The 22,882-nt window shown below is 38.1% G+C and overlaps 1 protein-coding gene and 1 pseudogene across 1 annotated transcript; one reads left to right on the top strand and one right to left on the bottom strand.

Moving 5' to 3' along the window:
- Positions 1 to 9,851: 9,851 nt before the first annotated feature.
- On the bottom strand, positions 9,852 to 19,015 carry LOC127186948 (prolactin-8A4-like). Its single transcript, XM_051143220.1, has 4 exons — positions 18,985 to 19,015; positions 15,541 to 15,719; positions 11,713 to 11,892; positions 9,852 to 10,040 (listed from the first exon to the last, which is right to left on the bottom strand). Exons 1-4 carry the CDS (start codon positions 19,013 to 19,015, stop codon positions 9,852 to 9,854), a joined length of 579 nt encoding a protein of 192 aa, XP_050999177.1.
- A 660-nt stretch (positions 19,016 to 19,675) lies between these two features.
- On the top strand, positions 19,676 to 20,648 carry LOC127186947 (glyceraldehyde-3-phosphate dehydrogenase-like; annotated as a pseudogene).
- Positions 20,649 to 22,882: the final 2,234 nt, after the last annotated feature.

The following is a 22,882-nucleotide window of genomic DNA, read 5'->3' as shown; positions in this document are numbered from 1 at the left end:
ATTTTCTGATTCTCTCAATGCTTTCTGTCTGTCTCTGTCCTTGTCTTGCTTGCTGTCTGCCTCTTCTTGCTGTTCTCTCTCAATTTTTGTCTCTTTTTGTCACCCATCTTTCTATCTCTCTTTTTGCTTGTTGTTACCCATTTTCTATTTCTTTTCTTGGTTCACCCATCTTTCTGTCTCCCTTATTACTTGTTGTCACACCTCTTTTTATCTGTCGTGCTTAATGTTCCCCATCTGTCTCTCGCACTGTTCCATCTCACTTTAGCTTACTCTCTCATGTCTGTTACTTGCTTGCCCTCTCCTTGAACTAACCACAGTATTTTATTAAAGTGAAGTTCATTTTTTTTCATTACACATTATATCATTTTTTTATCATTTACAATCAGCAGGGAATTAAAAAATCAACAAAGCGTGAAAATAGTCTAACAATGAAATACAAACAGTTCTGTATTACCTACAATAAGGTATAGAGCAAAAATCAAACAATTTCCAAGCAATGATCAGCATAACCTGATTACTACTTCTTAAATGATACTCAGGAAAGTTTTATCATAAATTTCCAGGCTAAAGCCATTGTTATAGCAACATACGTTGAGCTAAATGTTCTCTGATAAAGAGAAGAAGTTGACTTACTCCAAGTCACAAACAAATAGGTGTGCTATCCAAGCTTAAGCTAACTACCAAGGGGTCATTTATTCTAAAGTATCTCTAAAGCATGATGTTCTAAGCCCACCTTCTATTGCCCTCAAATAAGATTATTTTTTATATAAATAATTTATTCGCCGGGCATGATGGCACACGCCTTTAATCCCAGCACTCGGGAGGCAGAGGCAGGCGGATCACTGTGAGTTTGAGGCCAGCCTGGTCTACAAAGTGAGTCCAGGATGGCCAAGGCTACACAGAGAAACCCTGTCTCGAAAAACAAAACAAAACAAAACAAAAATAATAATTTATTCATATTACAGCCTGATTCTTATCTCCTCACTTGTATCTTCCCATTCCCCCTCCCTCCTTCTCTCACCCTATTCCCCTCCCCTGCCCCACCATACAAAGCAGACTCTCAAGAAAGTTCTCTACAGGAAGCAGTATCTAGCCAGGTACTGGTATGTCAAGGTTTTAACTTTCTTTCATGCAGGTTCTGCTTGGGTGCAAAAATGTCTATCATTGTCTCAAGCCCTTGGTCAGATGCCCTCTTTCAACAGTCTCTGTGGGAAAAATATTTCCCTGTATGATTTTCATTAGGGCTAAGAAATAGAGAGAAAAGGCAGTTTTATAAGAAAAAGGCAGATTGTTAGACAAAATTACACCTGGACCATAAATAATATTTAAGGGCAGGGGTGGGTGCAACCAGAGATCTTTGAAACTTTGTCAAACAAAGACTCACCAACTGTTCTGTGTGTCTAGAGATCATTCCTGGAAAATTGGAAGTCTCTGGAACTTTGTCAAGCAAAGCCTCTATGACTTATCCTCATGTATGTGACAGATTCTTTTCTTGGAATTGATTCATCTCACCAAAAACAATTGTGCCACTAGTGTCCTATTGAGTATAGTTTTATATACTTACTAATAATATTAGCATTTGGGCCATAACACCACTGGCTACTGTTGGCTTAACAGTATTTTATAATTCAAATGCTGATTTCTGTATCACCCATATCTGGTTACAAGCCTTGTTCTAAGAATCTCCTGTCTCAATGTTGTATAAACTCCCAAACTGTCCCCTTGTATGCCAATAAAACAGCTTGCAGCCAATCCATGAGCAGGGGAGAGAACTGGCCTGGACTTCCTGCCAACCAAGGCAGGAAGAGTTAGAAGAGGAAGTATGGGATATAACCAGATTATTTAGCCAAAGGCAGAGGCCCAAGAAACATCAGGAAGAAGGAAGTGGAGCTGAGCACAGCCATAGAGTGCACCTGTTTCTGGTATTTGTCTTGGCAGTAAGAAAAATTAGCTTAGAGAGTTAAGATTAGAATAATCACTGCTCTCTTCCATGCTACTGAGAGTAGCATGGAAGAAAGGGGAACTAGTAGGACCCACAGGGTCCTGGAAACCTACAAGAAGAACTTTATGACAGGCATATTTTGATCCTGGGGTCCTCCTCAAACTAAGGCACCAGCCAAGGAGAATATAGGCAGTAAGCTTCGAACCCCTACCAAGACCTAGCCGACGAACAGGATATTCTCCACCGTTGAGTGGAGAGTGAGATCTGACTCTCACACAAACTCTGGTGCCCCTTTTCTGACCATGTCCCCTGGATGGGGAGACCTGGTGGCATTCAGAGGAAGGATAGCAAGTTACCAAGAAGAGACTTGATATTCTAAGAGCATATATAGGGGGAGGAGGTCTCCCTCAGTCACAGACATAGGGGAGGGGAGAAGGAAAGAAAAGGGAGGGAGGGAAGAATGGGAGGAAACAGGGGAAGGGCTAACAATCGAGATGTAATATGAATAAATTAATAAAATTAAAGAATGGAAAAAAGAATAATCACTGCTCAGTTATTATGCTGTGAAACATTATTAAACAAATATAAAAGAGTTTCAATTATTTGTATGTGAACTAGGTTAAGACAGAAATTGAGAAACAAATACAATTTCATAAAAATAATAGTAAATGGTGTTCCAAGGGAAGAAGAATTACAGTAATCTAGCAAGAACTCAGTTAGAGAATAAAACTACAGAGCAGTTTTTTAGTCCTGTTCCTTAAAAACAGAAGCAGCAGTTTCTAAAGCAGGTGTTCACACATTGCTGATTAGACAGACACCTGTCAGAACAGCAAGGCCTCTAGACACCTGCAGAAAAACAGAAATTGATGCATACAAACTCCAGAGAGGTAGTGTTTTAGGTAGAAAAAAAAAAGGTGGCTCTTTAACACAAGCAAACTTCTCAAAGCCACTTTCTTAGCCAAGACAAGAAGATAAATCCCAGTGAGAAGGGTCTCTTTTAGGCATGACTCCTACAGGTCAGAAGAGGAAAAACTTGTGGAGTTAGTGACTCCCCAGAGTGAGCAACAGGTCAAGATCCAGTGAGGGAGACAGAAAAAAGGCTCTCTATGGAAGCAGGAGACAGAGACAGACTGAGAAGCCTTACGCATCTACTGGTAAAACCTGGAAAGGAATATGGAATTAAGAAAGTAAAGCCCTTTTTGTTCTCTTGACAGTGTCCTTTGACTTACAGAAGCTTTTCATTTTCAAGAGGTCCCATTTATTATTTGTTGACTTTAGAGCCTGAGCTATTGGTCTTCTGTTCAGGAAGTCATCTCCTGTGCCAATGAAGAATAGGTGAATGGAAGGACTCAGAGGGTTCAAGAGCCTTGCCAGAATACCATCAAAGCTGGTGGAGGTAAGCTACACACACTTTTTCCTCAACCAAAGTCAGTGCATGCAGTAAACCTAGACCTCCTGTTCAGATGTAGCCACTGGACAGCTCATTCTCCATGGTTGTGGGGAGAGCACAGACTGCCTGCGACATGCACTCTGGTGCCCTGGATTTGATCACTTCCCCATGGTGGGGAGTCCCGTGGCACACCGAAGAAGGGAAGCAGGCTATTGGGATGAGACATAATATGCTGTGGCCATATGGCAGTGGAGTAGGTCCCCTCCTGTCAGAGGTCTAGGGGAAGGGAACAGACTGAATGTGGGGGTAGAGGGAACAGGATGATACAAGAGAGGAGATAACATTCAGGATGTAGTCTGAATAAATTATAATAAATTTAAAAATATATTTTTTTAAAAAAGGCAATCTGATGGGACTCTAAATGAGAGACGCATGGGAGAATAGCAAAATAAAAGGATACAGATGGTCCTAGAAATCTACAAGTAGAACAATATGATAGGCAGATTTGGGCCCAGGGGTCCCGCTCAAACTAAGGCACCAGCCAAGGACAATACAGGAGGTAAACTTTAAACCCCTTCCCAGATCTAGCCAATGGTCAGAATATTCTCCACAGTTGAGTGGAGAGCGTGATACGACTTTCTCACGTACTCTGGTGCCTCACATTTGACCATGTCCCCTGGAGGGGGAGACCTGGTGGCACTCAGAGGAAGGACAGCAAGTAGCCAAGAAGAGACTTGATACCCTATGAGAATATACAGGGGGAGGTAATCCCCCTCAGGAACAGTCATAGGGGAGGGGAATAATGGGAAAATGGGGGGGGGGGAGGAATGGGAGGATACAAGGGATGGGATAAACATTGAGATGTAACAAGAATAAATTAATAAAAAAAAAATTTAAAAAAAAAAGGCAAAATCCTTAGAGAGATATTTACAAATAAAAGAAGACATTTTATATGTTAAAATGGATGAATACACATGACACAGTGCTTCTGGATTTCAGAACATCTTTACAATGATGTTTTTGCAGATCTTGTTCCAAATGAGGAAAATATCTTTGGAGATATTGCAAAGTGTCAGCCTCTTTTGATGCAGGAGAGAAAGTCTTCGGCTATAGGCTAACATGGTCAGACCGGATATTGTGTGTGGTGTCGATTACTGGATAAAAGTCTATATGCTAAAGTAGAAATGCGGATCCTCTTCAGTGTTGTCTTGGAACAAGTTCACATGGTGGCTCCTTGCGCTTCATTTTGCAGAGTTTGGGGAGAGGAAATATATGCACCATGCCATGGGTTCATATTCAGAATTTCAACGGGCTTTTGCCTTAAAAATCTGGAAAGTGTGATTCTAAGGCGACACATTTGTTAGACAGAATAACTGTCTTGGAGCTGCCTTTGCAAGTTGGAGTTATTGGTGCTTCATCATTGTATCCATTGGCATACAATGATTTTTTAGACATTATAACTTGAAACCTGATACAGATATAACTTATAATCCTATAGGTCATACAATTATTAAAAGATCTAACAATAATTTTTAAAAGATGGTCATAAACAAAAAAGAAATATATTATCTCTGCAAAATATATTAAATAATGATTTATTGACTTTAAAATGTCTTGGATTTTTTTAATTACTGTTAGTTTATCCACTTTACATCCTGATTATAGCCACCACCCTCTTCTCCTCCTGGTCGTAACCTCCCTCCCTTATCCCCCCTCCATCCCTTCCCTAGTCCTCAGAAAAGGGAACCCCTCCTCCCCTATCAACTGACACCAACCTATCAAGTCTCATCCTGGCTGGCTGCATCTTCTTTTTCTGTAGCCTGGCAAGGCCACCCAAGTAGGGGGGAGTAATTAATGAATGGGCACCAGGGTCCCTGTCAGAGGTGGCCCCTACTGGCCATATTTTGGGACCAATAACTAGACTGTGCTATCTATCCACTACAACTGAGCAGGTGGTTGTGGACCTCACCATGCATGGTCTTTGGTTGGTGCATCAGTCTCTGCATGCTCCCCTTGGCTCAGGTTTGTTGATTACTTCATTCTCCTTGTGGAGCTCCAGTCCCCTCCAGGTTCTTCTATCCCCAACTATTCCATGACACTCCCTACACTCCAACCTAAAGGTTATCTAGAAGTCTCAGCATCTGCTTCAATCCCCTGCTTGGTGAAGTCTTTTAGAGGACCTCTATGGTAGACTCTTTTCCTGTTCCTTCTCTTCAACCACTTCTGGTGTCTATTCTATTTCACCTTCTAAATGAGAATTATACATCCTCCATAGGGTCCTCCTTTTTATTAGATTCTTTGGATATCATCCTGCCCTAGCACAGTAAGTCGCTGTGCACCTAGGCACTTTCTCTTCCAATAAGTCCAGACAAGTCTGCCTAGTTAGGGGAACTGGCGCCAAAGGGAGGCATCAGAGTCAGAGAAGGCCACTGCTCCAGTTGTCAGGGTCCACATGAAGACCAAGCTGTGTGTTGGTTACGTATGTGCATGGGGCCTAGGATTAGTGCATGCATGGTCTTTGTTTGATAAATCGGTGTCTGTGAGCCAGCTTGGGCCCAGATTAGTTGACTCAGTAGGTAAACTTGTGGAGTCCTTGAACCCATTGGGCTCTCTCAATTGTTCCCCCAACACTTCTATAGGACTCTAGAACCATTCTGAACAGTCTTGGGATGCTGAAAAATACTCTAACACATATATAGTTAACCATTAAAGATTGGATGATATTTTTATTGCTTCCGTTTTGAGCCATTATTTCTTCCTTGATCATGTATACAAATGATGATTCATAGCAATAACCACGGTGAGTTTAGTTCATTGTTTACATTATTAGTTTGCTTTTAGAATGTTTTAGGAATATGATCTGTGTAACCACACCTTGGGGCTTTGATACTTATTATAACCTGCAGTTGTGGATTCCATCTTGTGTAGTAGTCTTTAACCGTAACCATAAAGTGGTTAGTTAATGCCATGCCATTCATGCTATTATTGTACCAAAGAGCATTTCTTGCCAGGTGTGCTGTTATGGTACCTCTCATGTTTCATGCCTGGGTTTGCCTGATGTTCACTTTTCCCCTCTTGTGGTCTCTCTCTCTCTCTCTCTCTCTCTCTCTCTCTCTCTCTCTCTCTCTCTCTCTCTCTCTCTCTCTCTCTGTGTGTGTGTGTGTGTGTGTGTGTGTGTGTGTGTGTGTTTGTGTCTGGGTATGTGTGTATACAAAGTAGTAGGTTCCATACAACTTCTTTAAAATATGTTTAATATTATTTATCCCTCAGGAATATCATAATATGCCCTGCTCTAAAAGAATTCATCATAATTTTCCTGTTTCATTATTTTAACTTAAGATTTCATACCAGTACATTCTGTTTTCCTTCCTTATTACCCTACCTACCCCTCACCCTTTATTAATTTTTTGACCTCGTTCAGTATTATAAACCTTGCTATTCTTATTCCTAAGCATGTTATTTCATTTTTAGAAGACATTCAGAGTAGTGGTTTTTTTTTTTCCATATTTTCTGGTGAAAGTCATGTTTGGTATATAGAAAACCTACTGAGGTCTTTTTTGTCCTCTCATCTTTCTACTTTCTGAAACTGTTGTCAGATACAATGATGGTCTGGTGGTATCTTTTGGGTTATTGAATTATAGAATTATGTAATCTGCAATAGGGATAATTATAGTACTTGCTTCATTAGGGTCTCTTTATTGTAATATCCTGTTTTATACTTCTAGTATTGACTTTAAGAAAAATATTGAGTATATTGAGTATATTTGTATCTATTCATGTTTTCCATGTTTTAGGGTATTTATCATGAAGGGATAGTGGATATATTAAAGTTCTTGTGCACGTCTATTGAGTTGTTAATGTGATTGGTGCCACTTGGTCTCTAACTCCTACCATACCTTATTGATTTAGGTTTCATGAGTGGACTTTTGTATCTTTTAATACCTTAAGCATGGCCAATAATCATCTTACTATATATTAAATTATGCTTATACATATTGTACTAAAAATATGTGCCTAGCCAGACAGGGAAGCACATGACTATAATCTCAGAACTGGGAGAAGCAGAGGCATGTGGATCTCTACAAGTCTGAGGCCATCTGGTCTACAAAGCAAGTTTAGGATAATCAAGGCTACACAGAGAATCCTTGTTTCAAAAAACAATACCTGAGAGAGAGAGAGAGAGAGAGAGAGAGAGAGAGAGAGAGAGAGAGAGAGAGAGAGAGAGAGTGTAGGTGCACACATGTGCTTCTGTGTACCTCAGGAATCGTGGTTTATAATTTTTGTAATTTTTATTATTTTCACTTGTCAAAAATATAGTATAATTACATATTTTCTCCACTCTCCTTCTGATCATTAGCCCTTCACTTTAATCTTCAATTGCTCTTCTTCTTCAAGGTCATGGCCTCACTTTTTGGTTGTCTGTCTGTTTTTGTGTTCTGACCATGCTGGGTGTATAAAATGTATTTGGTAGTTGTACCCTCCTTCGTTTGTTTTGAATAGTTTAAAGACCACTGATGTAATCCATTCTATTTAGGTCTGGCACAATTCAGCAGTGTGCCTGTCTTCTCTTTGTAGGGAGCCTTGTGTTATTACTCCTGCTTTCAAAAATATTTACAAACTTATCTACTTGATTATATTTCAATTTCGATGAAAGTGTAATGTAACTCATCCTCTCTTACATTATGTTCCCTCCATACATATATCCACACACTTACTCAGTCATCCAATCATGTGTCCTGTCCTGAGTCTGTTGTCTGATTTGTGCTTCTGTCTGTTCCCTTCTTTCCATTGTAGAGTCATGGCCCGTTCATGTCCTCAGATATCACTTATCCTTTGTGCCTCATTCCCGAGCTGCCCCCGACTTTTATTGGGAAGTGTTGCAACAACATTTGATATTGTTTCTAGTTCCTTTCTTATTGAGCATTTCTTACTTCTATGATACCCCAAGCCACATTTATTTAACAGTTTGGCTACATTGATTCCTTGCACTAAAATGAATTTAGATATACCACACTCTGTGAAGCAGGCTTAATTTCCAACAGTTTTCTCTGGTTTTCAAACTACCTGTATTTCTGCCATGAATCTATGGATATTTTGACTATTTTCTTTAAACCTGAGTTTCCCTTAGCTGCCTACGGGTCTTTGTGTGGGTTAGGGCTCCTGGGCTTCAGCACATCTATTGCTGTTGCCTTTGTGTTTCGCTCATATTTGGGCTGTCATGCTGATCAGACTATGTGGTGCTAATATGTGTCACTTCCAGAGGACCCGATCTCAAAGCAAACTCCCTTATCTTCTGCCTCTTATAGCATTTCCACCCTCTCTGTCACAATGACCCCTCAACCTTCTGTGCTGAGGTTGTACTGATGATGTATTATTTATCAATTGGCCCCACAAGGTCTGAATTTTAACTGATTATAATTTTCTCTATTAGTCCTCTAATAACTTTCAGAACATAGTACAATAAACAAAAACATTAATATCAAGAAATCTGCACAGATACATGTAGGTTTAATCATCCATGATATCACTGGAGAAAAGAGGGGAAATTTTGAAAGTTCCTAAACCTAGATAGAGAAGGGGTCGAGGGAGGCACTGCTTATCATAGTAATGATATCATTGAAGCAGGATAACAAATAGTCATTGATAATTCAAACTGGGAAGGTTTCTTTCTTCCACAGCAGAATGAAAGACAAGTGGCTAAGTCATCTGCGTTTTATGGCACACAGCCAAAGAGATTCCCTATCTTAAAACCCCTATGACTTTAATACACACACCATATAAAGAGTGTTTCTAGTTAAAGTGATTGTAGATCAAAGAAGGACTTGTTAGACACAGAGAAATGAAAACAAGTCAAACACACCTTAGATCATGCTATGGAGAAGCAAATTTATAATGGAGCTAATGACACATCATGAAGAAATCTTGACTGACTGATATTTTTGTCCTAAAACAATTTTAAAGTTTAAAAATTAATTCTTTGATGATTTCCTACATAAATCCAGTGTGTATTTATCATATCGACACCTTGCCCTCCAAGTCCTCTGGAGGCTGTGGAGCCCAATAGAAATTGGTTTGGATGGGCTGTGCTTTCACTGTGAACATTATTTCCTCAGGACTGTCTTGATTTCATTAAGCAATATGAAGTTTCTATTTCTTTTTAGGACACATGGATTGCTTATTTATAATTTTACATTTTGAGTATAATATCTGTACTTTCTACTTTCCTTTGAAATAAATTGTGAGGTTATTCAATTAAAATGTTCATTTATTGCAAACGTAACATTTATTGTTTGTGATAAATTGGATGGGGCAATCTACCTTTAACCATAGTCATTCTATTAAATAAACAAGACAAAAATAGGAATTTCAGATTTGGACATTTTTAAAGAGAGTGTTTTTAATATTTTTTAAATGGACAAATTCTACACAAGCATGCATTCAAAGATATAATATTATCAGAAACTTCTCAAGAATGGAGTATCATGAATCACCTTCAAAGCAGAGAGGGTAGATGTGCATTTAGCAGTCTTTCATGGTTATTAGACACCTCAATTTTCTGAGATGATTTATAGTCTGGAGTATATCACTGTGTATGCAGATGGAAAGGTTAAATATTGCCAAAAATTGATTGTTCTCTCCACTTGATCTTAACAATGAAAGATGTGGCCAGCTGGGGAATCTTTCAATCATCTTTGCTGTAGGATAAGCCTAAAAATCAAAATGATAGTCAGTGACATGTTGATTAAATTGTTAGTGTTCCTTTCCCCTTGCTTCTTCTGTGTTCACTGGGAAAATGCATTCAGAAATGTATTGCTTTCATCATACATATGGGCTTTCATTTATCTAGAACAGGAGGCTCTCAAGGAGTTAGTCTTTTAGAAAGTATCATCAAGACTAATATGCATTTGTTGTAATATGTAATGGATCACAGAGGGAGTATACCCTCCCAGAAGCAGAGGAAAAGTAGGAGGATTCTATTTGACTCTAGGACATTGGAAGAGCTAGTATCAGCTTTTTTATTAAGTATTTTTTACTTTTTACATGTACATTTGTATTATACACATATATACAATAAACTACCTACAACAAGAAGGACCATGACACAATTAGGAATTATATAAATATTACATTCTTAGTGTTTTGCCTATTTGTATTGGCGGCCTGGAAGAAAACATCTTTCCTGTCGTGGTGATTATAAAATTCTGAAGTGAATCAATACCTACATATCTAAACATTATCAAATTAAAGCATATATCTAGACCTAAGAACATATTAACTGCTAAACAACTAAGCTTATATGCAAAACTAAACTGTCCAGTCTTCCACCCCATTAGAGACTTGAGAAAAAATAAATTTGATTAGCTGAGTATACAGGGAGTGCAGGTCAGCAGCTTCCCAAATGAGAAGGTGACAGAGACAATTTGCTACCTGATCAGTCACCCAAAACTCTCTAAATGTTGGAGCATCATCTTCAGCCTTCTGACCCAATATATCTGACAGACATATTTGTAAGACAGAACTATTGAGGACTTTCTTACTCTGAATTGGCAGAGTTTGGCCATCGACTCTGCCTGCATCTAAGCTTGCCCATCTTTAGGCAGATTCTGTCTGTGGTAGACAGAAAGAACCTCCTTATGGAGATGGCTTAAAATGTAGTAAACTATCCACTGGGCAAAATGTCCTTTTTTTTCTACCATAGGATCAGTGTCTTATTTGAGAACTCTTACGTGCCCTTTGTGTTTCACAGAAGCGGAAAGGCACCACCGTTCTTTTATATATTTCAACTAAATCTATGTTTCATAAAGTTTATGTATGAAAATCTCTTATGTGATGAGGGTCAAATGGTGATTTAATACGCAGAGCCAAGAGATGACTGTGATAGAAAAAGCTGAGCTTTTTTTTTTTTTTTCACTCTGCCTAGGAAAAATGTTCTCTAAGTGCCTAAGAGGAACAGCTGTGTTTCTTTCTAATCTCTGGGGTAGGTGATGATGAAAAGTGTCTCTGAGAAAGTTGAGGCTGACAGTATTCTCTCAGTTCAGTGGTTCTCAGCCTTTTAAATACTGTGACTCTTTAATCCAGTTCCTAATGCTGTGGTGACTCCTAATCATAAAAGTATTTTTTTTTTTTTTGCTGCTTTACAACTCCCAGTTTGCTACTGTAATTAATCATAATGTAAATATTTTATATGCAAGATAGATCATATGCAACACCCCACAGAATCTGGGACCACAGGTTGAGAACTGTGGTCCTAGGAGAAGATAGTCCACAAAACCAGACATTTGTATTTCATTCTAGAAAGATAAGATGTTTTACTTCATTTTATAAGTTTATACAACCCACCTCCTTTATAAATGGGAATAACTAATAGGAAATTCCTCACCTTGGTGAGTATCCACCTAAGGTCATCCAGGAGTTCCCTGTTGTTCTCTTCCATCTCTTTGACTTTTGAAAGGATAGTTTCTGGGACACCTTGCATGGCACTCAGCTTAGTCATTAGATGAAACAGAGGACTGTTCCAGGCACCCACAAAGTTGATCAACAATTTTACATATTTTTTGGTCTGAGAAAACACAATAGAGCAAAGCAGCTTTGTTGTATGTAATATTCATGTGAAGAAGCTGAACTAAAGCATGCATTTAAGTGTATATTTGACGTATGTTATGTAGATATTACATGGTATGGAAATGTAAAGTTTAAACAATCAGTCTACTGGCCAGAAAATATAAAATTATGATGCTTATAAGTTAGGAGTTTTTCTGAGATTATGTCATCATGTTTTGTTCTCCTATGATTTTCTAACAGCTTATCTCTAGTGAGATCTTGATTATGTTGACATCTGTCTATTGATTAGTAAAACAGGTATTTCTGGGACTCAATAGGGGCTAATAAGTTTGACTCAGCAAAGATAGATTCCTCTAACAAGGGCAAGTGACTCGAATTATTTTCACTCAAGGGTTCATATACACCAATAAATCATTGCATTCAATAAGATACATGTTAATGATTTCTATGTGAATTGAATAAATTAAAACAAAACTACCATGATGAGATCATGGTATTCCTTAAAGTGTTTTCTTGTAACCTATGACAGAGCAGGATATTTGCCGGTGTGTATGGATGAACAATTGTGATATAGCATTGGCTTTAATAATGGAAGCAGTGGAAATTAAAACAGAATTTGTGCCTCTAGTATTTAATGTTCATATCTAATTTAAATTACTACCTCTTTTGATGTTCTTAGTATTCCCCATGGTCATGAAAATTAGAGTGAACAAGAGCTCATTCATTACAATGGAAAGATGTAAAGGACATTAAGGAAAGAAGCAGTCAAAAGTTTATGGCAAAACATGGGACTGTCATGTGATTAAGCCTGAGGTCTGCAGTTAGATGAGGTACACATTTGCATTGAATTCCATTCAAGTGTAATATCCTGTACAACCTTTCTGAACCTCCATTCCTTTTATCACTTACTTAAACAATACCACCTTCTGTTATTTTTGTTTTGTTGGCTCTTTTTCTCAACAATTAAACTTTATTATACAGCCCAACTAGCTTACATAAGAAGGAAAAAAGGTTAAAGGGAAAAAAGAGTGAACCTTCCGGTATCCGTTCCAGGGGACTGGTCTTTAGGTGTCTCTATGGCCTGCGTGCTGGTCCAGTCTGTTTGCTGCTCAACCTGCTGCTGCTCTCCCCTCCCCTCCTGCCTGAGTCACATGAGAAGGGCAGTCTCCTTCTCTAGTTGAGGGTCAATTAGAAAAACAATAGTCCAGGTGGGGTCCCCAGGTCTGCTTCCTGAATTCCAGGCCCAGGATGGCTTCACTCAGTCTGTCACAAGGTATTCATAGGGTGTGCAAGGGTAAAGCCCGCCAAGATTGCTTCCACCTGTGACAAAGCTTAGTCTTTCCCACATTGTTTTGTTTTGTTTTGTTCAAATATAGCAAGGCCAAGAGAATACTTTTGGTATGTCTAGCAACATTGTAGCTCTGAAGATTTATTTTCTTAATAGCTTTGTCCTTTTTTCCCTTATTGTTATCATATGATACCCAATTTAAATCATATTCAGATATGCTATCATAAAGACTACAATAACCAACAGCACCACAAATTCCATGCATTGATTCTGATGTTTTGTGAAAAACCCATGAAGGAAACTCACTTTGAAAAAGCTGGGTATGGTGGCACAGCATGCTGGAGGCAGAGACAGGTCGATCAACCTGGCCTACAGAGTGAGTCCAGGACAACCAGGGCTACACCAAGAAACCTTGTCTTGACAAGAGAAAAAAGAAGAAAGGAAGGAAGGAAGGAAGAAAGAAAGAAAGAAAGAAAGGAAGGAAGAAACTCACTCTGATGTTTGTATGTTCAGTTCCGGAACCTGGCAGGATAATGCTCTTAGAGTGGCAGCTATTTCTGGCTATGTTAGCAGCCCTATTTCCCTTAGCCAGTTCTGAAAACTGAAAACAAAACAAAACAAAACAAAACAAAACAAAACAAAAACAACAACAACAACAACACACACACACACAAAATTCAGTTAGTGTTCAGAAATTGTATTTCATAATCAGAATATTTTGCTTTTTGATGGATATCTACATTTTAACCATAAGTACCTCATAAAAACATATATGGAGGAAGTACGAAAATACCCATTACCTAAATCTGTTTCTGTATCTGCAACTTAATTTGACTCTTTACTAACATTTCAAAGCCCTCCAATGCTATTTTACTATATTCTCATCTTTCCAAAAGTTACTATTTGTAGAGAAACACTGAAAGGATTAAACTTATATAAAAAAACATTTAAATTATATTTCTTGAGTATTTCAGCACAAAGCCATAGCATATATTGACAAATATTTCTATTTTTAGTCTCTTAATACTGATATTTCCTTAACCAAACATCAGAATTATGAATGTATTAATTTACAACTCTGTGTTTGTGTGTGTGTGTGTGTGTGTAATACAAAGTTTGTAATTTTAGAATGAAATTTGTGACTTGTGACAATATCACTCATGGAAAATAATAGACTATCTTACAGTGAACTGTAAGTAGAAAAATTTTAAAGTTATTAATTAATGTTATGAATTGCATTAGTCATTATATGATTAATAACATGTTGAATTTATTTAAATATATCATAATAATATAATTATTTTTATTTTTTAATCTTAAAATTTTAATTATATATTCACATTACATCCCAATCATTTTCCCCTCCCTAATCTCCTCCTGGGCCTACTCTCCCTCTTTGTCCACCATCCCCTGATCTTAATTGTTTTTAGTAATGAGCTAATTCATGAAAGTTAATAGGTTATTGTGAGGGTTAGGAAGTTGAAAAATGTCAGTTAAGAAGAGAAAAGAAAATAATTTGTAATACTTTCTCATCTAAGCTCATGAAGCTCCTTTGGAAAGCAGCTAGAAAGAAGTGAGGTACTTACAATGAACAGAAATTGTCTGGATGAGAATGCATCCTCCAACTGAGGCATGTTAAAAGGGGAAAATTAAGATATAGTCAATAAAATCCAACAACAACATGAAGTTATGTTTACTTCAAACAGCGTCACATTCTCCTGATGTCTGTCATATTGAAAGTTTGCCTACTTTTTCTTCCTTTGTATGTTCTGACCTTGAGAAATTATGTGTAGCAATCAGCAAGAAAGAAAAAGATATTGGACAAACTCTAGACCTGAAAATCTTTGGACCACAATTCCCAGTGTTTAGGTGCTTTTTGAAAGCTAAATGCCTTTTTTTCCTTCATCTTTCCTTCTTTCCTTCTCTCTCTCTCACTCTCTCTCTCTCTCTCTTTCTCTCTCTCTTTCTCTCCCTCCCTCTCCCTCTCTTATCTGTGTTCTAAATGTATAGATTATGCAGTGCACATCTTTTACAGTAAATGTATGCAGTGTGCTAAATGAACATAGCCAATGGAAATTCATGAATTTGAATGCAATAATAGGAAATGAAAGCTCATTCCCAGGCACATTTTAAAGATTCTACCATAGTTTTTTTTTTTTTTCAGAAAAAAATAGATAAAATATAGAAAAAATATTTGTTTTGAAATTTCATGAAACTGTCGCAATGACCCTGTCCATGTCTCCGTAATCTGTGAGTCCTTTACAAAGGAAGGTACATTTTCTGATATTTGAGTTATGTTGTTTAATGTCTCAGGTACTAATGCAATCCAAACATTAGCATAAAGGATGAGGTACTTACAAACTTCTCATATAGTTTATCAGCAAGATTTCTAATGGTTTCTGCTCTTCTGATGGCATTATTAAATGTTTCTGAAAGGGGATCCATACAGCCTCCCCTTTCACCTTGACATGCAGGAATTGATGCAGCTTTCTCCCACAGGAGTAAGTTTGATATCAACAGCAGCAAGATTGTCCCTGCTACATAGAAACAATAGCCATATAAAGATGAAGCATTAATTCTAGATATTCAAGGCACAACTGTCTCTAGAAAGTTTTATCTGTACAAAGATTTCTTTACTAAATGATTTAGTATTGAATACCTGGAATAACAGGTAAAATTGAAGGGAGTACTTAGGCAAGTAGTTGTATTTTTTCTGTATAATTTAAAGATGGTTTAGTACTTTCAGAGTTTAAACTCATTTTCAGTCACCAAACTCTTGATGAATTTGTAGTATTTAAACTTTTAACATTTTGAACACTGATGGGACAAATATAGCAGAGTTTATATATTTGACTCCTTTACATGTTTGACAATAAATAAAGAATGATGATTATTAACACACAAGATGAAGAGACTGCTGTCCTAAATTAGGATGTCAGCTTGGAATTGCTAACTTTTGGTCAAACTTTAACACTACCATTTCATCAGAAACTTCAAATTATTTTCCTTAAAGTTGACCTTCATACTGATTGTGTGAGCAGATTTCATTATCATAATTATAATCTGAAGAATAAGGCTTACATGGTCAAAGAAGTTTTCCAATGGCTTACTAATGGCTGATGTAGAAATGAGAACACCAACCCTCAGTCCTTTGTCTGTCATCTTGTCACAGAGAGAACACTACATATCTTTCAGGCAGAGAACACAGCCACAGTTCTGAGACTCAGTGTCTTAGATGTCATTATCATTACTTGGAAAAAAATCAATTTGTCACTATGATATTATAGTAAATGCTTTAGAAGCTTGATTTGATCTGCTTTCTTTTCTCTCTAAAACACTCACTTTGCAAGGTGTTGACAATGCTAAGAGTTAGCTTCAACCTCAAAATTGCTATTCATTAAGAACCACAACATGAGACTTACCAGTAAGGCGGAGGAAACATCATAGAGTAAGAGAAGAATGAATATAAGAGCTACAGGTCCAGAATGTTTAATTGACTATTCAATACCAAGCAGTCGGTCCTAAATCATAGACATATTAGCATCACTCATGGGACTAAGAAGGTTATTTATATGGTTATGTGTATCTATAAATGTAACAAAAATGATAAAAGAAAAAAAGGTCTTGATCTTGAAAAGGACTATGGGAAAGGGTTTTTGAAGGTTTGAGTGAGTAATATAACACAATACTCATGCATGAAAACCTAAAAAAAAAAAACCATAAAAATGTCCTCCTGTTTTATCTCAAAATATCTCCCCTCGCTTTTTTTTTTTTTAAACTCTCCTACAAAATCTGGCACTTTATCAGCACCCAATTACTCTGCCTTTTGTGATATTATTTGTATTCTCCTAATCTGAAAACATAGTAAGACACAGTCTGCCATCTTCATCTATTTCAGGTTCCAGAACTTAAAATTCTTCAGATTTATCCTGATACAAAAACTTACATAAAACCAAACAGAAAAAGAAGAAGAAGAAGAAGAAGAAGAAGAAGAAGAAGAAGAAGAAGAAGAAGAAGAAGAAGAAGAAGAAGAAGAAGAAGATTTATATACAATACACATTACCAAAATTTTGTTTTTCCTGACTTTACATCCTTAAAAATTTCCTATTTCTCACATTCTAAAGCATTGTCCTATAGGTCTTTCTTATTTATTCTGGAAAGTATTTTACACATTCTTAGCTCTTTAATGATCCACATTAGTTTTACTAATTACATACTAGTAACTCTTTCCTCCTCCTTCTCCCTTTTCAATAGACAACTGAAGCTATATTTGAACATTAAGCTAAAATATGTTGAAGCTACTAGTACAGTTTTATCAATGCCCTTGTACAGTTGCTTTCAAGAAAATAATTTTGAAAGATCTTAGAATGTAGGCTCAATTTTCATTCTTTCTTTTTCTTTCTTGGTTTTTCAAGATAGCGTCTCTCTGTGTATCCTTGGCTGTCCTGGACTCACTTTGTAGACAGGGCTGGCCTTGAACTCATAGAGATCCACCTGCCTCTGCCTCCCAAGTGCTGAGATTAAAGCTGTGTGCCACCATGCCCAGTTCAATTTTCTTCTTCTTTTCTTTTTAATTTGGGAAATTTATTCAGATTACATCTCAATTTTTATCTCTTGACTTGTATCTTTTTTTGTGTGAAAAATTTTTTAAATTTTATTTATTTATTCATATTACATCTCAATGGTTATCCCCTCCCTTGTGTCCTCCCATTCCTCCCTCCCTCCCATTTTCCCCTTACTCCCCTCCCCTATGACTGTGACTGAGCGGGACTTCCTTCTCTGTATATGCTCATAGGGTATCAAGTCTCTTCTTGGTAGCCTGCTATCCTTCCTCTGAGTGCCACCAGGTCTCCCCATTCAGGGGACTTCCTCAAATATGAGGCACCAGAGTTCATGTGAAAGTCAGACCTCATTCTCCACTCAACTGTGGACATCCTGTTGGGACTCTAGATGAGAGAAGCATGGGAAAATGGCAAAGTTGAAAGATCCAAAGGATCCTAGACACCTACAAGAAGAAAATTATGATAGGCAGATTTGGGCCCAGGGGTCCCGCTCATACTATGGTACCAGCCAAGGACAATACAGGCCGTAAACTTCAAACCCCTACCCAGATCTAGCCAATGGACAGCTCAACTTTTCTTAACAAATATATATTTTTTTAGGAACTTACTAACCAAGAGTACCTCACTTATAGCCTGACTAACCTAAACAATAGGAAAAGGGGACTAAAGAGTACAATAATGAAATCATAAGGATATCAGTTCTGAGGAACGATTCTCCTGGCATAATCAGCAGGATTTTCTTCTCCTGGAACCTGGAGCGCTCACAACCTGGAACCTCAGCCAAAGCCTGGAGCCCCAAAGCCTTCCCTCGAGCAGTCCGCTTTAGGAGCATCTCAAAGTAGAGTGATGGACAGCCAAAACTATCCCAAGTCTCCAAAGGCCCTGACTCTTGTTTTTGGCTCACATTTATACCTCCCCTTGGAATTTGTTCAAAGATGTTTTTCAGCTGGTTACCAACCAATCTCCCCCACCCAGTGGTTTGACTTCTAAGATGATAAACATCACCTGCTCTCTCACAGGTCTTTTTCTCATTCCCTCACTTGTGATCTAAACAAAAAAACTTGTCTATCTCTCCTTCATTAGAAAGTCTATGCTAAGTTCTTCTCCTGGTAAACAATGCATGTATACCTCTTCAGGCAATTTGAACATCAAAGATCGCTATGACCTCCATTAAAACAAACTCAATGAACAACTTAACTGAATTCTTTGACTCAGAGAGGCATAGAGAGAATTAACTTACAGAAGTGCGGTTGACTCAATGGCAACTTCATCACTGAGGAGTTCCCAAACAGAATGAGTGCTGACTGGAGAGCTGCTTCACTGGAGTCATGCATTCATCTAGTTTTCCCCATATATGTTCTAGCAGATAGCCCCAAGGGCATGTACAACCGTGCTACAGCAAGAAGTCACGTACATAAGTTTTATTACCACATACTTACCTGTTTCTGGAGGACTTTTTTTCTTTTTCCTACGTGTTGACTCTTGAAGACAAATAATCATGTCAAAGTAGGAGAAAATTGTTGTCCATAATTACTTCTATTTTATAAGTCTCTTAAACTTTACCATCATCTCTTTCATTATGTTTTTGGACAGAGATGTTTCCTTATTGAATTTGACCACCATGCCACAGCATTAGTAAATTATCCATAGTGATATCATGAATGTCTGCCAGTAGTGACTGACTATTGTGATTCCCTATAAACTAAGTTGCAAGTTGTAATAATAAACCTGCTTAATTTAGATATTTAGAACTCAGTTTGAAAGACATCAGATATATCTAAGAGAAAATCTCCTTTAGATCTAGATCCTATGGCCTCACAAATCAATGATGGTGCAGTGGCTTAAAATATGAAGTAAGTGGCTCTCTGCTTCTCCCTGTTCCAGAGACAGCTGCATCTTCTCGTGCAGTGACAGCCTCATCCCTTGACATGATGGTGAAGGTGAGAGTAAACAAATTTGGCCGTATTGGGGCCTGGTTACCAGGGCTTGCTTCATGTCTGGCAAAGTGGAGATTGTTGCCATCAATGACCCCTTCATTGACCTCCACTACATGGTCTACCCCGGCAAGTTCTGTGGCATGTCAAGGTTGAGAACGGGAAGCTTGTCATCAACAGGAAGCCCGTCACCATTTTCCAGGAGCAAGATCCTGCTAGCATCAAATAGGATGATGTGGTGCCAAACACATTGTGGAGTCTACTGGTGTCTTCAGCACCATGGAGAAGGCTGGGGCCCACATGAAGGGTGGAGCCAAAATGGTCATCACCTCTGCCCCTTCTACCGATACCCCCATGTTTGTGATGGGTATGAACCACAAGAAGTATGACTCATTCAAAGTTGTAAGCAATGCTTCCTGCATCACCAGCTGCTTAGCCCTCCTGGCCAAGGTCATCCATATCAACTTAGACATCATGGAAGGACTCATGTCCATAGTCCATGCCATCACTGCCACCAAGAAAACTGTGGATGGCCACTCTAGAAAGCTGTGGCGTGATGGCTGTGGGGCTGCCCAGAACATCACCCCTACACCCACTGCTGCTGCCAAGGCTGTGGGCAAGGTCATCCCAAAGCTGAATGGGAAGCTCACTGGCATGGCCTTCCGTGTTCCTACCCCCAATATGTACGTCATGGATCTGTCATGGAGACTGGAGAAACCCGTCAAGAATGATGACATCAAAAAGATGGTAAATCAGGCATCTGAGGGCCCAATGAAGGACATCCTGGGCTACAGAGGGCCAGGTGTCCTCCTGAGACTTCAACAGCATTTCCCACTCTTCCACCTTTGATGCTGGGGCAAGCATTGCCCTCAATGACAACTTTGTACAGCTCATTTCCTGGTATGAGAATGAATTTGGCTATAACAACAGGGTGGTGGACTTCATGGCCTACATGGCCTCCAAGGAGTAAGAAGCCCTGGACCACCCACCCCAGCAAGGACAAGAGGGCAAGAGAGAGAGGCCCTTGGCTGCTGAGGAGTCCCTGTTCCAACTAAGCCCCTGACACTGAGATCTCCCCTCATAGTCTCCATCCAAGACCCCAGAATAATGGGAGAGGCCCAGGGAGCCCTACTCTCTGGAATACCATCAATAAAGTTCACTGCACCTAAAACAAAACAAAACAAAACAAACAAAGAAAATGAAGTATGGAATCTTTCCTTGAATTTGGTCATTACAGTACAAGTTCATTGCTACAAAAACAATTGCTTCATTACTTCCCTTGTGAGTATATTTTATACACTATGGCTGTTGGCATAAGCTCATTGTGTAATTCAATTGCTGACTTCTTATTCCCCATATCTGGTGGCAAGCCTTAATTTGAAAAACTCTTATCTCAGTATTGTATAAACTCTGTTCTCCCATTGATCCCTTCTTTGTCAATAAAGCAGCTTACAGCCAATCCTCGAAAAGGGGAGAGAGTAGAGTTTGGCTCGTGACAGTCAGAGGAGGAGGAGTTAGAAGAAATAGGTGATTCAGCCAGAGAATTCAGACACAGGTAGAAATCCAAGAAACATCAGAATGGAGCTGGAGCACAGGCAAGGTACAAAGCGCAAGTACCACTGGGATGTGTGCTGAAAGTAAGACAAATTACCTTACAGTATTAACCTTTGAGTAATAACTGCTCAGTTCTTGCACTGTGAATCTTATTATTAAACAAATATAAAATATTCTCAATTATTTGTGTGTTAGCTAGGCTAGGAGATAAATTGAGTAACAAACACTCTTTTATAAAAATAGCTGTAACAAATGGCATTCCAAGTAGAGTAGAATTTATTGTAATCCAGCAAGGACTTAATTAGAGAGTAAAACTTCCTTGCTAGAAGAATTACAAGAGCAGTAAGACTTCCAGCCAACCACAGAAAAACAAAAATTGATACATATAAACCACAGAGAGGCAGTTTATTTAGGTAAAAAATGAAAATGTCTCTTAAACACAAGCAAGATTTTTGGAAGCTAAATTGCTTTGAGAAGAGTGTCTTTCAGGCATGACTCCTGCTAAACATGGGGACAAACATTTGTGGTCTCAATGACTTCCCAGAGTGAGGAAGGGGTCAAGATATCCAGTGAGCAAGGTAAAACAAGAACAACAAAAACAAAGAAGCAAAAACAACAAAAACTTTTAATAAAAATAACTTTAACAAGTGACAACTCTTCAAAATTCACCTCCATAGTGGATTCCAGATCCTGGCAGCCAGTCAACATAGAGGGATTTTCCCTTTCAATGTCACCCACATTTCTTCATATTGTTGAAAGAGAGTATGTGCTGCCTGAAAGTATAGGGCAACCAGTTAGCTCTGGTGTGCATTCAAAAGAAGATACAGCTGCAAGAATGGTGTGAGGGACTTCAAAAGCCTGACTGTCAAATATCTTTTAGGAAGGTAATGCTGATCTCAGCATCATGCTGATACCCTGGATTTAATTCCTTTCCCCTACATGCATGTGCTCTCTCACGGATCCCTTAGCATATGTCTTTAGGATCCACTCAGATGCTTCACCAATTAGTAAAGTGTGAAGAGGTTGGATTTCTGTAATAGAAGCTTTTCTTCATATTCCTCTTTATTAAATTAATTTCGCCACTGATATTATTTTTTCTTACTAATCTACCTACAATGGAGATTTCTTTCAGAAAACTCATTTTTATTTGCAATACTTTTGGCTTACACAATACTCACAAAAGGTGTGGCACAAATATGTTCCCATATTATAAAGTGATCAGAAAAGAAAGATTCCTCAAGGCTTTTAAAGATAAATTATAATATCTTAAATTCAAGATATAAAAAAATAACAACTTCTGATTTTGTAATTATTTACTTATTCTACATTTTTAAATGTGTTAGTATTTTGCTTGCATTTATGCCTGTATCAGGGTGTCAGATCCCCTGGATTTGGAGTTATAGAGAATTGTGACCTGCCAAATGGATAATGGGAATTGAACCTGGGACCTCTGGAAGAGCCATCAGTATTCTTAACCTCTGATCTATCTTTCCAGCCCTGATATCTTAATATTTATATTTTCAATGAGTTATAGATTCTCAATAATTTGGTTCTTCTGAAAGTAGATGTGTGTGTACTCAGATATATGCATATAAGTGTAAATATATGCACATATTTTTATGAACTTACATTAAATAATTGTGTTTTGGC

Source organism: Acomys russatus, chromosome 3, assembly GCF_903995435.1.
Source record: "Acomys russatus chromosome 3, mAcoRus1.1, whole genome shotgun sequence".
NCBI classification, from domain to species: domain Eukaryota; kingdom Metazoa; phylum Chordata; class Mammalia; order Rodentia; family Muridae; genus Acomys; species Acomys russatus.
The sequence above is the reverse complement of the archived record's forward strand: the minus strand, read 5'-3'. Positions and strand labels throughout refer to the sequence as shown.

Excerpts from the sequence above, each read along its gene's own strand:
- LOC127186948 (XM_051143220.1), bottom strand. The coding sequence starts at position 19,015 with ATGAAGTTGCCATTGAGTCAACCGCACTTCT. Across the intron at positions 11,893-15,540 it reads ATAAACTATATGAGAAGTTT|ACCAAAAAATATGTAAAATT; the intron begins GTAAGTACCTCA and ends GTGTTTTCTCAG. Across the intron at positions 10,041-11,712 it reads TTAGGTGGATACTCACCAAG|GCTTATCCTACAGCAAAGAT; the intron begins GTGAGGAATTTC and ends TTTGATTTTTAG.